This window comes from Sceloporus undulatus, chromosome 1, assembly GCF_019175285.1.
Source record: "Sceloporus undulatus isolate JIND9_A2432 ecotype Alabama chromosome 1, SceUnd_v1.1, whole genome shotgun sequence".
Taxonomy (NCBI): Eukaryota; Metazoa; Chordata; class Lepidosauria; order Squamata; family Phrynosomatidae; genus Sceloporus; species Sceloporus undulatus.
Window position 1 is genome coordinate 277,640,233 of NC_056522.1, and position 17,674 is coordinate 277,657,906.

The 17,674-nt window shown below is 44.1% G+C and overlaps 1 protein-coding gene across 1 annotated transcript in view; it reads left to right on the plus strand.

Annotated features, from left to right (window-relative positions):
• Positions 1 to 6,483: 6,483 nt before the first annotated feature.
• IPO7 (importin 7) overlaps positions 6,484 to 17,674 on the plus strand; it is a 71,504-nt gene continuing 60,313 nt past the window's right edge. The window contains exon 1 of the mRNA XM_042445233.1: positions 6,484 to 6,740. Within this exon, the coding sequence (XP_042301167.1) occupies positions 6,657 to 6,740 (84 nt within the window). The 5' untranslated portion in view covers positions 6,484 to 6,656. The remainder of the gene's footprint in view (positions 6,741 to 17,674) is intronic.

Below are 17,674 nucleotides of genomic sequence, written 5' to 3' on the forward strand. Positions count from 1 at the left end.
GGGGGAAAAGTCTGATTTGTTTGGTTGATTGACTGAAACATGTGGCTACCACTTTCCTTCACCCTTGAACTGAATATCAAACACCACACTGAGCAAGGAAGCTATTCTTTACTATAGGGCTATGTGTACACTATGGAGATAGGCTTTTCTTATGTTTCTTCCATAATGCTGCTCAAGACGGCCTATATGGGATATGTTCCTAGGAGACTGTACCACACAGACACTAATCAAACCCAGAGCCATTTTAACTTCTAGAAGGTGGCATTATCTTATGCCTTCAGATCATGCTGTGGAGTCATGGTTGTTTTTCAGTACTTCCCTTTTATAATATGACAGCTCTGTTTCTTCCTTGTCTTTTTATCAGCCTATTGTAAGGTGGGATGCGGGGGTAGGGATGGGCAAACATAATAAGCCTGGAAAAGTTGTTGAAAATGGTGAAATTAACATCTAATGGGATTTTAAAGATTCAAACTGATTCCAACAATTATAACATAATCCACCAATAATTGAGAAAAATAATATTTGGATTATGGATGTGGCCATCTCTGGGGTGATGCTGATAATGATGTTAGCAGTAGTGGTGGTGGTGGCAACAATAGCAATAGCAGCTTCATTTACATACCGCTTCATACCACCTAAGCCAGGCAACATAATTAGGTGGTTCTAAACATTTTTCTAAATTGCCTAATTATAACTACTATTGAATACAGTGTACTGTAACTGTTGTTGTTTTGCGCCTTCGATTCATTTCCTATTTACAGCGACCCTATAATGGAGTTTTCTTGGCAAGATTTGTTCAGAGGAAGTTTGCCATTACCTTTCCCTGAAGTTGAGAGCATGTGACTTGCCCAAAATCACACAGTGGGTTATATGGCCAAGCTGGGAATTGCACCCTAGTCTCCAGAGTCTTAATCCAACACTCAGTGCCACACTGACTCTCAACTCCTAGGTATAGATAGATAGACTTTTACCATAAAAGCATGTATACACAGTTTGTATTTATAAAGAGCTCTTATTCAGAATACCTTTAGGCAGCAAAATCAACTGAAAAATGTTAATGTCTCCTCAAGTGCCTCTCCCTTGTTGTTAACTGCCCTTGAGTAGATCCCAACTCAAGGCGACCCTGTGGATGAGACATCTCCAAGACTCCCTGTCTTCCCACTGTTCTAGACCCTTTAAATTAATGCCTGTGGTCTCCTTAATAGAGTCCACCCATCTAGCATAAGGTCTTCCTCTCTTTCCACAGACCTCCACCTTTCCTAGCATTTCCAATGAGTCACTCCTTCTCATGACGTGACTGAAGTGTCCTATACTGTGTAATAAAGCAGAAAAAAACACACGTTGAAAGTCTTTCACAGATTTAGAACAGCCTTCCTCAACATTATGTCCTCCAGATATTCTGTGTCTGCGCAATATAGCCTTCAACATACTACAATGGACTATGAGGCCCTGCACAGAAAGATAAAGGATTCTGGACCATAGATTTTTATTTAATTGCTCCTTCCTGTGGACATGGACAAGAAAGAGAGAGAAGAGTACTAGAAGTAAATAACTGATTTTGCAGATGGTGCTTTCAAGAAAGATTTGGCTTCTTGGGTTGGTGCTTTAATGAAAAAGGAATTCTTGCAAGAGATGGATTGCACTCTATAGCAGTTGGTAAGATCACATTTGTTAGGAGTCTCAATCTGAACATGAGTACTTTAAACAGGTGCAGTTGCCACACTGCAGAATTAATGCAGTTTGACACTGCTTTAACTGTCAGAACTCAGTTATATGGAATCCTGGGATTTGTCCATAGCACATACCATTAAGCCATGGCAGTTAAAGCAGTGTCAAACTGCATTAATTCTGCAGCATAGATGCAGCCTGAGATACAGTGCAGAGAGTAACTGTATTCCAGAGGGCCAGAATACACTAATTACTGGGGATAATTATATGGAGAAATTGGTTTGGAGAAGAGTGCACAGAGGTGATATGGAGCCATCTTTAACTATCTGAAGGGATGTCGTGTTAAATGGAGCATGCTTGTTTTCTGCTGCTTCAAAGATTAGAGCATGAACCAGTGGATTGAAATTATGTTTGACATTGGAATGGATTGCCTCAGAAGGTGATGAACTCTCCTTTTTGCAAGTCTTTAAACAGAGACAGGATGGGCACCAGGAGTGCTTAAGGTATATATTGTGCATGGCCAGTGATTGGACTGAATGGGCCCTTCTGACTCTATGATTCTGTAATCTCTTTAATTCCACTATCTTCAGTAGGATTAACAGCTGCCACCTTTTTACTGGCCATAATCTTTATGTCTTTACCTGCCACCTGATCACTGCAAGATCTAATCCTGCAGTGAGTCTTGACAGGAGCCCTTTTGTAACATTAGAATATCTGGTTTCTAGGACAGTGGCATCTGAAGCCATTCTGACAGATCCAAGACCACAGAAAAAAAGGTGCTTCAGGTATATATTCTCTCTTGGCCTTAATGGGGGAAATTTATTTCCCCCCACTATATTTGAAACCTTTAACTACAAAAATACAGCATCTGTCTAGTTTGAAAATTCAAAAGTTAAATTACAATTATTATACCAATTAAACAAAGGCACCCAGCAAATTAAATGATTGTGAAATAATTAGAAGTTATTCTGTCCATCAATGTGTATGAACTTTAAAATGAAGTCTGTCACTTTGGGAGACACAGAGAGAAACAATGCTGCAGGTTATACTAAAGAATCTGTGAATGCTACTTCTGTGTAAGAATTTTTATGATGTATAATGAAACTAACTTAGAGTAACTGAATTCACTATGTGATTATGAGATGGATTAATTTCCCCTTGTTTCCCCTTTATTAGAGTAACAATTGTCTCTCTAAACTATAATTGTCATAGCTGACAAATAAATTAGATTTGCATGTGTTAAACCAGTAGTTGTGAAGAAAAGGGTATGATTTCTGGGTCAGGATAGTTAGAAGCTAGTTCTTCCGGTTTCAACTGGGCTTTCTTCCAAGGACATCTACACGATTACAACATGCTTCATACTTCCCAATATGACATTTCCCCTTTGTACTGGGCGGAGCTAATTGTTCTTTTTTCTTGCTGAGCCAGTTCCTCAAAGCTACAAGATGACATAAGATGAGGATCTGTAAAAGTGCTGGCATGTAAAATATCTCAGTCTCTATTTAACTCCCTCCCATTCTCTCACCCAAGTCATGGGTGAGGTTATGATGGTCAGGAGCAACCCAAGGTATGTTGTTACCTGAGACCAAAGCAAAATAGTGTCTGTTCTGCTCATACATATAAACTGGCTGGACTAAAAGATGAATATATGTGATGGGATTCTGCTTTGTACCATATCTGAGACAGCAGTTAATTTAGTTATACAGCTCTGTCCTCCAACAGAAGGACACTTTTGACTCTGTCCAGCATCTGCTGGTTGAGGCAATTTTAATCTGCCCAATAATGGTAGGGACAGTAATGTTTTGAAGTAAGATGGGAGTATGAGTAGGTTGCAGGACTTCCAAATAGGACTGAACATCCCTGTAAAATTTTGAATTAAAAAGAAGTTGATGCTACACTGAGTTTGAATGAAGAAGATGGCATTACAAATAGACACTGATTAAACAGTTCTGTTTTAGTCGTCTCATATATTTGTGATTGCAAATGCAAAATGCAAGATGAGGAACTGATAGCTTTTCACCTCTTACTCTATTAGGTTAATATGTATAGATGCTCCTGCCAAACTACTTGTTCTCATGACATTAATTTTTTGGATATCTGACTACTAATCTCAGAATTTAATGTAATCCATTAGATTTTGAGATTATTATTTTTTTGCAGTGGTAATTAATTCCTAAATATAGTGCTCCCTTCCACAGTGTAAAAGGATTTTAGACTGCAATAAGAACACAAAAAGAAAGGAACAAAACCTATACAATTAATTTATTTAAATGTAAGTAGTGCATATATAAACCCACTGAATAACCCTGGGCAAGTCACATGCTCTCAGTCTCAGAGGATGGCAATAGTAAACCCCCTATTTGCAAGCCAACTCCAGATAAATGGAGTGCATCAAAATACAAATCTCAGCCTTTAAAAATTATCTCATAAACCAGAGTGGGCAAATTGTGACCTCCAAGGCTGTTTTTATTATTTATTTATTTATTTATATTTATTTATATACCGCTATTCCAAAGATCATAGCGGTGAACAGCAAGTAAGCTAATTAGCAAGTAAGCTAATTTGCCCCCAACATGACTGCCAGTCTTCTCTAGACCACCCTTTTTCTGTCCCTCAGAAGGGTAAACCACCTTTCCCAGAATCTTTTGGGAGCAGCCATTCACATTTTAAATCATTCCTGGGCATGCCCTGTAAAGTTTAACGTAAGAAACTCCATCTTTCAAACCAGAAGTGGATTTTCAAATTTTGTTTGCCATTTTGGACAGTTCATGCAACCCTCATACAGTCAACAACATTGAGCTGCACCCATCATAGGTTTATAACTGAAATACAATAGTTTGAAAATACATAATGCAATATTAAGTAGACATCACACAAGACTGTTACTATTTGGTGCTAACCACTATAATATTAAGACACACAATTGCCATATTTGAATAGCCATGATTAAATTAGGCCATTTGAGGAAAGCATAGTATCACTTACAGGTTTGAAAGAAGTTAATGCAATGAGGATCATGGATTTAGCAGCTAAACAAGATTAGTGTTTTATTTGGATGGTTAGTGAGGAGATTACGAATAGAGTTGCACTCATTTCACTCCATAACCAATGGTCTGCAAGGGATTATCACTGATCTTGAACACTGGGATTCCCAATGTTTATTTTTATCTCAATATTTTAACTCTGATTTTTTTCATGACATCTGAGAAAGACATAAAGGCTTATTGTGGGGGAAAGAGATGGATATTTGTCAACAACACAGTGTTTTATGTCACTGTTCCTTGGACTTTTAAGCAGTCCGATTATTGCATAATGACCTTTGATAGCTGCTTGACTACTGGCTTTCAGGGGGGGAAATTGGATGGAGGAATTTGGTTAGGGGCTGTTAGGTAGTTAAATGCCTGCTGCAAGAGACTTCCTCTAAAATTAAAGGAATACCCTCACTGAGTTACAGCTTAGTCCTGTATAGCAGAGCCAGGGTTTGAAGGGTTGAAATACTGTAGTAATACTTTTTGAATGGCAGGGACAACGGCATAATCTAGCATGGTCATAATCACCCCAATCTCCCTGAGTTTAGCTGCAACCCTCAGAGTAGCTGAGAAGAAAATAGATTCCAGAAGGAATATGTTGTCAAGTGGCCTTCTGCTTATGGCAGTCTTATGAAAGAGAGATCCCCAAGCAAGCTCAGGATCATGTCTTTCTTAACTGAATCACATTGTGATTGAAGAGGACTTATCCTGAGAATGACCAGGGAATAACCAACAACTAATAATTCACAAGATTATGTTGGTTATTCCCTGGAGAAATCCTCTTTAATCATGACGTTGTGGAAAAATTGTGCAACTTCCCTGGGATAATGGCAGTTTAAACCCCTGATTTTCCCAGTGTGATATAGCCCAGAAATACTAGAACAAGTTTGCTGCTAGGAGTAACCAGGGAATGTAGACATCTAAACATGTCTTAATGGTCCTACATCTTTTTAGTGACATGACTATGGGGACTGCGATGCTGAGTGTCTGTCGCTTCACACTTCGCCAACACACCACTACACACAAAGTTGTGATCACAAACAGCTGCTCAGTAAAGGTTTGTAAACAGAGACAGGATGGCCTTTGATGATTGTGAGTTGCTGCATGGCAGAATGGGGTTGGAGTGGGTGGCCCTGCCTTGGGTCTCTTCCAGGTCTAGGGTTCTGTGGCACTCTCTGCCTCTGCACAGTCAGCAATTATGGCGACATTACAGGAAGGCTGCAAGCAATCTCATACAAAGACCCAGTTAGTCAAATATGGGTTCAATAAGAATAACAATCATATCCGGCCTTTCTAGCCCCTCCCCCTTTTTTGTTCTAGGAACATCTGAATGAAAAACCTCTGCTATGATGGCCTCTATAGCTATGACTGAAGTCTTGAGTCCCAGAGTCAGCAGGCCTCAGGCTCTGACACATGGAGACCCTCCCTCATCTGAGAACGGCTGAGAATGATGAAAACACAGAACTCAAAGTAAAACAACAGCAAGTGCACCGAATGCCCCCGAGGAAGGAGACTGAAGAAGCCTGGGAAAGAAAGGGCCTCCTACTCGGTCTCTTTAGATACTGATCCCACAGACTAACAGGGCTATGGATGAGTAGCGCAGGTCCTGAGGAGAAGACAAAGCCGAGGGCCACGCTCAGAATGGAGGACACCTGGGGAGTCCCTCCTGGGAGGGAAAAAAGGAAGACTCCTGCTGGCCTCCCTGTTCCTGGGACTACAACTCCCGTGATGCCCCTGGGCCCCACCCGACCGGAAGTCGTCATCGCCCTCCCCCTCCCCCTCCCTCCCATCGGCGTCGCGCGGGGAGCTCCATCCGGGGCCTTGGCGCTCCTGTTCCCTCCTTTCGCGCCGCCGGCTGCCTCCGAGGAGCGGCGGGGTCCATGTGCGCAGAGGGCCTCCTCCTCCTCCTCCTCCTCGCCTAGCCTTCCTCTTTCGGGCCCCGCGGCGACGGCGGCCGCCATGGACCCCAACACTATAATCGAGGCCCTGCGGGGCACCATGGACTCCACGCTGCGGGAGACGGCCGAGAGGCAGCTCAACGAGGTGAGAGCGGGGAAGGAGAGAGGGCGGGCGCCTAGGCCCAGACAGGCCCCGACGGGGGAGGCTTCGGGGCCCCCGGGTCCACGTTTGCCTTGAGCCTCGGAGGAGGAGGGCAAGAGGCAAGGCCTGGTCGAAGGGCCGCTGTCAGGCCTCCTCCCTCCTTCGCTCACTTCCTCTCTTCCCGCCCTGGGCCCGCATTGTCCCTCCCGGGCACATGGCAAGGCAGGCCTCTCAGGGAGGCTCAGGGAAAGAGGGGTGGCCGACGGCGCCCCCGCTCTTGGCATGGACACAGCCCCCGGGGCTTGGAGGTGGGCGTCCTGGGAACCCCGAATGGAGGGCAGGGACCACGCAAGCGCCACAAGCTCCTAGGAATAGCAAACGCAAGCTGCTTGAGTCCTGCTCGAAATGCGCAGAGGAGGCGGAAATAGAGGACATGTCCTGGAAAAGGAGGACCCCTTTGGCCGCCCCCTCCCTCTTCATAGTCCTGCTCAGAATGGAGGACGTTTGGAATCCCTCCCGGGCAGAGCGTGGAAATGGAGGACAGTCATGGGAAAAGCAGGGCCCCTGGTCGCTCTGTTCATAGCCCTGCTCAGAATGGAGGACATTTCGCAATGCCTCCTGGAGAGGAAAGGCGGAAAGGGAGGACCTCTGGTCCTGGACAGAGAAGGTGGGGAGGGAGGGCAGGTCCTGGAAAAAGGAGGAGGACCTGTGAAGGGGTGGGTCAAAAGGGGGCTGGGGTGGGTTGAGGGGAGAATGGAGACCAAAAGGCCACCCCAGGTCAATTAGGGGGCTCTGGGACACTTCAGGGATTGTGCTGGTTAACGAACTTTGGAGCCCAGAAAGTGTGGCTGGATCCCGGTGTAAGAGGTTTGCCCTTTAAACCGGAACTGTGTGCTTGCAGGACAGTGAGCAAGCCAGAGCAAAGCACCCCTCAAAGCAAAGCTGCTCATATAAATGTTCATCCATGCGCATATTGTAAACTGCCACCTCACTTCTCAGGCAGAGGACAGTCAGCCCTCCGTATCCACGGATTCTTTAACCCACAGATTCAAACATCCAAGGCTTGAAAATATTCTTAAAAAGTATTAATTCCACACAGCAAACTTTGAATTTCCATTTTATTTTAGAGACATCCTTTTCCTTTTCCATTACAGTGCGCCCTTGCTTTACGTGGGGATCCATTCCAAACCCCGCTCCCCAGTGTAAAGTAAATAGCACATATGCTTGAGCCCCATTAAAAGTAATGGGACTTGTGCATGCGGCATGCGCACCGTTCTAGTTCCGTTGCATGGCTTTCAGCATAAGCTGAAAGCCACATAAAAGGCGTCCGCGTATGATGCGGGCGCACTGTATATTTAATGGGACTTGAACATCCATGGATTTTGTTATCCATGGGGAGGGGGGGGGGCTGGAACCAAACCCCAGCAGATAACAAGGGTCCACTATAGTAACCCTATGCAGGAGTATCAATAACAGCTGGTACCTATATTGTCACGGCGGAGTTGTTTGAGTGTCGGACTACAGTTCTGGAGACCAGGGCTCAGATCCTGGCTCAGCCATGAACCCTACTAGGTGACCTTGAGCAAGTCACACTCTCTCAGCCTCAGAGGAAAGTAATGGAAAGCCCCCTTTGAACAAGTTTTGCCAGGAAAACCCAATGATAAGTTCACCTTAGTGTTGCCATAAGTTAGAAACAATTTGGAGGCACAAGCAACAACAAACCTATATTATCCTTTGTAAAGCTCCAGGTTTTTGTTACAAGGACACAGTGCAGCTAGATGCCAGTTTTTGCAGTGACACCCTTGTTAGAATGTTCACACACATGTTTTGTTGTTGTGTACCTTCAAGTTGTTCCAGCTTATGATGACCCTATAACCATGTTTTCTTGAGAGGTTTCTTCAGAGGGGATGTGCCATTGCCATATTCTGAGGCTGAGAGACAGAGACTTGCCCCCCCCCCAGACCACCCTCAAATTAGCATTTTTTTCCTAGCAAAAAATGGCTGGGGGGGGGGAAGCCACTGCCAGAAAATTGTGTGCCTTCAAGTCCTTCCAACTTACGGTGACAATAAGGCATCCCTATCATGGGACTTTCTTGGCAGTTTCTTCAGAGAAGGTTTGCCATTGTCATCCTCTGAGGCTGAGAGAGTGTGACCTGCCCAGGGTCAGCCAGTGGGTTTCATGGCCAAGTAGGGATTTGAACTTTGATCTTCAGAGTCATAATCCAGTGTTCAAACCAGTACACCATGCTGGCTCCTTCAAACGCATGGTGCAGTGGGCCCCTGATATCAGCTGGAGTTTGCTTCCAGGATGCCCCATGGATACCAAAATCTATGGATGTTCATCCCATTAAGTACAATGGCATAGTCAAATGATATTCCTTATACTGTATAAAATGGCAAAATAAAGGTTTGCTTTTTTTGTAGATATATTGGGAATATTTTCAAGCCATTGATGGTTGATTCCATGGATAAAGAATCCATGAACACAGAGCTCCGACTGTACTACAGTACTTTGAAAAGTTAGTATCCTTGAGTAGGCACCGTGCAAATATAGCTTGAATACTATGGTGTCAAGGAAAGTAGCCTGAGAATGAAGGGGAAAGCTGGATAATGTCCACAGCTTTCTTAGGCCCAGACAGGCCAGAATAAAGCTGCTTTGGGACACTTTGGAGGTACAGTGCGCCTGCATCATACGCAGGCGCGCTTTACGCGGCTTGAGCATACGTGCTCAAGCCACGGGGTGGAAGGGGTGCCGCCGCGCCGCCATGCATAAGCCCCATTGTTTCCAATGGGGCTTGAGCATAGGCGGAAATCGCCTTACGCAGAGGGATCCGGAACGAATCCCCATGTAAGGCGAGGACCCACTGTATGCTGTTTAAATGACACATCTTAAGAGGCCAGAAGCTGTGCCACAGCTGCGCTCCAGTCCTTAGGATTGGAGCATGACTTTGGCGCGCCTTCCAAGTTCTTAGAATGCATGCAGCATTTAAACAGCATACCTCCAAAGTGACCCGAAGCAGCTTTATTTTGGCCTGTCTGTTTGGGCCCTAAAAGTAGAATTTTGCATGCTATGTGTTCTCCTGATTTGTTATCTGTTCAGCCTATATACATTTCTATAGGTAGCTCCAGATGTTTATAAACCATTTTGAAGAGTAGACCAGAATGTGAAAAAAAGCTTTGAGAAATGGAGACTTGTAAGACCTGTTCATTTATGCTTAGCTGTGGGCCCTTGGGAATCAGCCAGCTAAGTTTATGTGAAATAAGGGTCATATTACCTCACTATATTCAGTAAAAATAGGTTAAAAGAGCTAATTCTTTTTATATCTTTATATGAATGGCTGAATTATGCCTCATCATAATAAGCTTGGGCTGGTGTGGCATCAACAATAATGGACAGAGGGAGCTTGCAAACTTTGGGCTGAGGGTTGCCATTACGCTTCTGCTGACAGCATGCCCTAAATAGATCTATTATGCTTTTCAGAAAACTTGATGTACCACACTTTATTTGGCCCAGCCTGCACACACACATGGTCCAGAAGACACGTGATGCTTTGTATATAAAATAAGTTAGCTATAGCTTTGCTGCTTCTAGAAACAAAAGATAAAGTGATGACTCCAAGTGAGTCAACATGGCTTCGTAAGAACTGGGATAACTAAGTGAACATGCAGCTCAGAAAGTGTAGGAAGTGATATCGCTGTGGAGATATAAAAGGAACATGTCAGTTCACAAATCTGTACTGGAGTTTGGATTTGTCAACTGATCTCATGCAGCCTCATGCAGTGTTGAAATTGAATCATTGTATTGTGGCTCCCAGAGAAGATGAATTGCGTAAAGTTTTTCTGGCCGTATTTGTATCTTGAAATGTTTGAAATGTTTCCAGTTTGTACCTGGGTTAAAAAGTTATATAGTGTGCTTAATTTTTTAAAAACTAACATTGTAAGTTTGTGGTTAAGTTCAATAACTTTGGTTTCTGTTTTTAATAATGTAAGAGTTTACATAGTGTTGGAAAATATATTGATGCACTGTATTTGGGGACTTTCCCTTCTGTAATTATTTTTTTTTTAAAATAGGACGGTGCACGTGTGTGTGTGTGTGTGTGTGTGTGTGTACTGTCATATAAGAAGGAGCTATATATGACTGCTGATACATATAACAGAAAATATAAACTTGATATGATACATACATTCAGGGATGAAGCAAGCATATAACTTGCTGCTTTTACCTTATGACGTATCCAAGGGCATAGTGTAGTAATATTGCTAAATTAGCAGAAATATTGGTTGAATATGTTCATTCATATACATTTGGCCCTCCTTATACACAGATTTTTATACACGGATTCAAGCATCCACGGTTTGAAAATGTTCCAAAAAAGTATAAATTTCAAATGTCAAACCTTGATTTTCCATTTTTTATAAGGGACTCATGTTGCTATGTCATTATATTTAATGGGACTTTAGCATACACAGATTTTGTTATACACGGGGGATCTTGGAACCAAACCCCAGTGTATAACAAGGGCCCACTGTATGTGTCTGTTCCAAGGTTAGATCCCACTAAGGTTGAAAACACTGCAGGAATCATCCAGTTGAAACCACTGTAACTACTCTGGCTCAGTGCTCGGGAATCCTGGGAATTATAGTTTGCTTTGTTACCAGAGTGCTCCGATAGAGGAGGCCAAATGTCACACAAAACTACAGCTCCCAGGATTCCCTAGGTAGCATTGTGCCAGGGCAGTTAAAGCGGCCTCAAACTGAATGATTTCTGCAGTGTGTTTTGGACCTAGCATATATACTTGACTGTAAGTCAACCTCATATAAGTTGAGGGCAGGTTTTGGGGGCAAATTATGGATTTTAATATGACCCAAGGATAACTTGAGGGTAAAACTTAGGGACCTGCAACAAAGGGTCTATTCTAAATGTTGAAGCAAAGGGAAACAATGCCAAAGAACCTACAAAATTCTGGTAGGCATAACTGTTTTGGCTCACACTAAAGGATGGATGGAAGAGACAGAAGAGGGAGGTCAATGTTTCCAAGACAGAATGCACTCTTGCCTTTAACCAAGGGATGGTTCCCTTTTTAAAATGTAGTATTTACATGACTATATACAGTATGTTCATTAAAGGGATTACAGCAGGGGTAGGCAACCTGTGGCCCGTGGGCCAGATGCGGCCCGGCGAGGCCTTGGGACTGGCCCCAGCCTGGTCCTGCCGCCAATTGCCGCCGGGGCCTTTGGCCTCTCGCGCGCAGGGGCAAGGGGGGCAATTGTCTATAGATGCCTCAGAAACATGCATTTATATTAACATTTGTTAAAAAATCAGCAATTTTTTTTGCATGTCCTCCACTTTTTTTTAAAAAAGTGTCCACCATTTGAAAATGTTGTCCTACATTTGTCCCGGTTTATTTATTTACATTTTTTAAAAATTATTTAATTATTTATTTTTTGGCATCGGGCCCCCCAGTTGTCTGAGAGACAGCAACCCGGCCCCCGGCTCAAAAAGATTGCCTACCCCTGGATTACAGCCTTAATGTATTCTGTGCTTTCTGTTGTACAGTGAAACATGATCTGTTGTATATTTATTAGTGCGTGCATCGTATTCATTTGGAGAGCAGAGCCCATAGTTGACCTGGCGTATGTCTACACTGTAAATTTTTATTTCATGGACTGAGCTCTTCAGTGATGTGATAACTAGATAACATGGTCCTTCCTCTGCACTAAATATATGTTTTAACACTTTTGTTCTGGTAATTGAAGACTTTTATCCTTTTAATAATTTCTTTTAAATACTTTGGGAAAGCTTTATTGTGATTTAATTTTCTTTAAAGTTATGGTATGTGAATAAGTTGTAGATAAAGTGTCTGCTTATTTGTTTCTAGTCTCCAAACATCTCTCCTGAAAAAGAGTAATTTTCAGAAATGTCTGATCTCCTTTCTTCTCACCATAATCATGATGGCTTGCTTTTCCTCTCTTCTCCATACCAAAACACATCCTAAGTCTTTCCCTCCCCTAATTTTTTTATTTTTTTAAAAGAAACAGAATTGCATCAGATTAGAAAATGGTCCCTCCAAATGAAACCAAAAATTTTCCTAATTAATACATGCAGGTTCTTGCATTTGATAAAACCAGGAAGCTCCCTCCCTTCTTTCTACCACTGACTCCCCGCAGATCCTCACAATGACTTATTCTGTTGATGTTAATATTTCCTATGTTGATTTCCTTTCCTTGACTTTCTAAGTAACCAAGATACCAAATAGCTGTTGTAGCTGGAGGATGGCAGTTCACAGAGGCTTGATGCTCTTGCTCACCATTGCTTACTGAGCACTGATGATGATCTCAACATCCAAAACCTGAGTGCCTCTAATGCTTCCTGAGTACTTCCAGAATTACCCAAATATCAAGTACTTCAGAAAGAAATTGATAGGAACAAAGATGATATGGGTTCTGACTTCAGAAGTGTATAAAGTATTCACCAAACAGTTACACTGGAGTGCCCTTGAAGGAGTATGTGGGGTTATGGTGAGGAGGAGCACAGCATGAACACTAGAGGTTGGTTGATAAGGCTTTGCAGGGTGGTTCTGGACTTTAGGGCACCAGTTCCCACCTTGTGATTTAAAGTGGTTTGCTATCATAATGTGCAGTTTGAGCAAAGCAAAATTACAGTCCATTAACAACTGTCCAACACTCACTTAGTAGGAGATGATTATTAATACTGTAATAATAATAATAATAATAATATTCATTTATTTATACTCTGCTCTTCAGCCAAGTCTATCAGAGCAGGGTTACAGTTTGTTAATTAGACATTTCCCTGCCCTCGGGCTTACAATCTAAAAAAGACAAGACACAAAAGGAGATGAGAATGACAGTAGGGAAGGGGAAAAATCTAGAAGATCTGCTCTCCCTTGGAGTTCTGTTTATTTTATTTATTTATCTATTTAGGTATTTATATCCTGCCCTTCAGCCCTAATGGCTCTCAGGGCGGCTTACATTTATTATTTTTTAACCAGATAGTTCCCTGCCCGCAGGCTTACAATCTAAAAGACATGACACAAAAGAAGAAGGGAATGGAGAGGGGGGAGGGGATCAGGTCCAGCATTCTTCTCCCCCTCTGAGGCCTGGACCAAGGCAGATGGACCGGAGGGAGGACTCTGCTTCTTCCAGGCAGGCCTGGTGGAGCTCACCTGCCTCTCTCCCCTTCAAGATGGTGGCTGAAGGGAGGGCTGGTCTTCCTCTGGGCAAGGCAGTTGGAGCTCGCCTGCCCCTCTCTCCCTTCAAGATGGTGGCTGAAGGGAGGGCTGGTCTTCCTCCGGGCAAGGCAGTTGGAGCTCGCCTGCCCCTCTTTCTCCCTTCAAGATGGCTGAAGGGAGGGCTTGTCTTCCTCTCCTTCAAGATGGTGGATAAAGGGAGGGCTTTTCTTCTTTCAGGCCTGTTGATGACAGTAGCAATCAGGATTCAGAGTTCAGTGCAGCACCAGTCACATTTCACTTTAGGCATACATATGTCGGTTGTGTATATATTGAGGGCCAGTGTGGCATTGTGGATAAGAACAGTGAACGTAAATGAGAAGATGTTCCATTATGGCCAACCCAAGGGCACCATTTATCTGCTTGACCTCTACATCATAATAATAATAATAATAATAATAATAATAATAATAATAATAATAATTATTATTATTATTATTATTATTATTATTATTTGTATACCGCCCTCTGGCAAACCAATCCAGGCGGTTAACAACAGTAAAATATAAAATATGACAATTAAAAACACTTTATCCCTCCCCCCCTTAAGACAGTACAGTGGTACCCTGGGTTACGAATTTAATTCGTTCCGCGGCGCCGTTCGTAACCTGAAAGATTTCGCAACCCGAAAAAGCCATAGCCGCTAGCGCTGGAAAGCCGCGATTTCGTGCGAAAAAGCGCCGAAAAGCACCAAAAAATTTTTCGTAAGCCGAAAAAAAAAACGACCCCCGGAACGTTTTTTTCCTATCTAATTTTTTCGTATCCCGGAAATTTCGTAACGCGGTCATTTCGTATCCCGGGGTACCACTGTATTAAACAGTATAACATATTAAAACACAATGTCAATGCATAAAAACAACAATTAAAAACTAAAAACCCTGATATCCCTCTGTTGATCCTCGACCATCACTAAGATGGGGCCACGGGAGGAATGAGGGAATCAGGAACCTGGGCCGGGATGGTTAATCTGGAAAGGCCTGCCAGAAGAGATCCGTCTTGACCGCTTTTTTAAAGCTGTCTAATGATGTTATCTGACGGATCTCATCCGGCAGGTCGTTCCAGAGTTTGGGGGCGACAGCAGAGAACGCCCTCTGGGAGGTCGCCGCAAGCCTAGATTTTAGAGGCTGTAGTAAGTTCCTCCCAGAGGACCGGAGAGCGTGGGGAGGATTGTACGGGAGGAGGCGGTCCCTAAGATCGCTTGGACCCAAGCCATTTAGGGCTTTAAAGGTGATAACCAACACCTTGTACTGGGCCCGGAAGCTGATAGGCAGCCAGTGGAGGGACCTCAAAACCGGAGTAATGTGGTCCCTCCTAGATGTACCTGAGACAAGCCTGGCTGCCATGTTTTGAACCAGCTGTAATTTCCGAGTCAAGCACAGGGGTAGCCCCATGTAGAGTGCATTACAGAAGTCAAGGCGTGAGGTTACCAGCGCGTGCACAACCGTCTCGAGATCCCTTACTTCCAGAAAAGGGCGCAGCTGGCGTATCAGCCGAAGCTGGTAACAGGCACTCCTGACCGTCGCATTTACCTGATTTGTCATCAGGAGCGACGAGTCAAGGAGCACCCCCAGACTGCGAACACAGTCGCTGGAGGAGAGTGTGACCCCATCCAGGACTGGAGGTTGCAACCCAATTCTTGGTTTCGGGGCCGCTACCATGAGCACCTCCGTCTTGTCTGGATTCAGTTTCAATCTGTTTTTCCTCATCCAGCCCATTACCGCCTGAAGATATTCATTGAGAGAAGAGATGCCATCGGAATTCGAGGCCGACGAACGAGATACAGAGAAATAGATTTGGGTGTCATCAGCGTACTGATAACACCCAGCACCATGACTCCGTATTATCTCACCCAGCGGCTTCATATAGATGTTAAATAACATTGGGGACAAAATAGCCCCCTGAGGAACCCCACAAGTGAGGTACCTCTTACTGGAGCTACAGTCCCCGAGTAGCACCCTTTGAGACCTGCCCGAGAGGAAGGACCTGAACCACTGCAGAGCAGTGCCCCCGATACCTAACCCCCTCAGGCGGTCCAAGAGGATGCCGTGATCTATAGTATCAAAAGCCGCTGAGAGGTCTAAGAGCACCAACAGGGTCACACTCCCCTTGTCAATGCTCAGACGCAGATCGTCGGTCAAGGCAACCATGGCAGTCTCAACCCCAAAGCCTGTCCTAAAGCCAGTTTGAAATGGGTCTAGATAATCGGTTTCATCCAAGACAGCTTGGAGCTGAAGGGCAACCGCCCTCTCGATCACCTTGCTCAAAAATGGCAGCAATGACACCGGCCTATAATTCTTCATATCCAGGGGGTCTAGGGAAGGTTTTTTCAGGAGTGGCCTAACCGCCGCTTCCTTTAAACAAGATAGAACATGTCCTTCCCTGAAGGATGCACCGATGATATCCGTGAGGAATCTCATCAATGCATCCCCCCCCTGGATGGCCAGCCATGATGGGCAAGGGTCGAGAGGGCAAGTTGTCTTCCTCACCTTACCAAGCAGCTTGTCCACGTCATCAGTACTCACAGATTGGAGCTGATCCAGTATAACTACATCGGCGAAGTCACTGGACGCCTCGCCTGTCGACTCTGTTTCAACTGTGGCATCTAAGTCGGCTCTTATCTGAGAGATTTTGTCTGCAAAGTAGTTGTTAAACACGTCACAGCAGGCCGTCATCGGGTTAAGTAAGGGATTTGGCGCAGGGGGCACCTGTGTCATTTCCCTCACCACCTTAAACAGCTCTGCTGGACGGGACTCTGCAGACGCAATACGTGTAGAGGAGAAGGCTCTCTTCGCTGCACGTATTGCCTCCCGATAGGAACGAAGAAAGTTCCTATGGCGAGTTCTGTCGGATAAGAGTCGAGTCTTCCGCCACCTGCGCTCTAGCCGTCGTCCAAACCGCTTCATCTTCCTCAGCTCTGGCGTGAACCAGGGCCTCCGATTTGGGGAGGGATGGCAAGGGCGCTTGGGAGCGATCGTGTCGATAGCCCTGGTAAGATCGGTGTTCCAGGTATTGACCAGAGCATCGACAGGATCACCGGCATTCCCAACCATTAAACCCTCTAAGGCTGTCTGGAATCCAATGGGTTCCATCAGCCTTCGAGGGCGGACCATTCTAATGGGTCCGCCACCCCCGGTGGGGCAGATATTGGCTCTAAGTTTCGTCTTGACCAGGAAATGATCATAGCATTCTGTGAATAAAATATAATGTATGCTGTTAGGTGCTTGTCAGCTGAAGTGCTCGATGTAAATGCAATGGATAAATATTTCGATAGGCAGTTGATAAATCTCAAAGTTTGAAATTGTTCAGGCAGCTCTTGTTCTTGGATTGCAACTCTCACTGTACCTCACTGGAGGCTTGCTTCATTCCCATCTCTACTGTAAATAGTTGTTTGAAGGCTGCATTCTCTGTAACTATTACAGAGAATTTCCAAACATAAGGAGTGTAGTTACACAAACCTTCACTTTAAAGAAGAGTTTATTAGTCTGAAGTTGTAGTTTATATACCCTTAATCCACCCCACTTAAACTTTTAGCCAAATAATATATGGTTTGCTCTACTTTGAAAAAATCATAGGCATGGCACTTGGCACTGAGAAGGATACAAAATTTTGCCTGATTATATTAGAAGCCTTAGTAAAATTGGAAGCATCTTTCAATACTGTGGTATCCTTCTGGGCTGCCATGCTAGGATG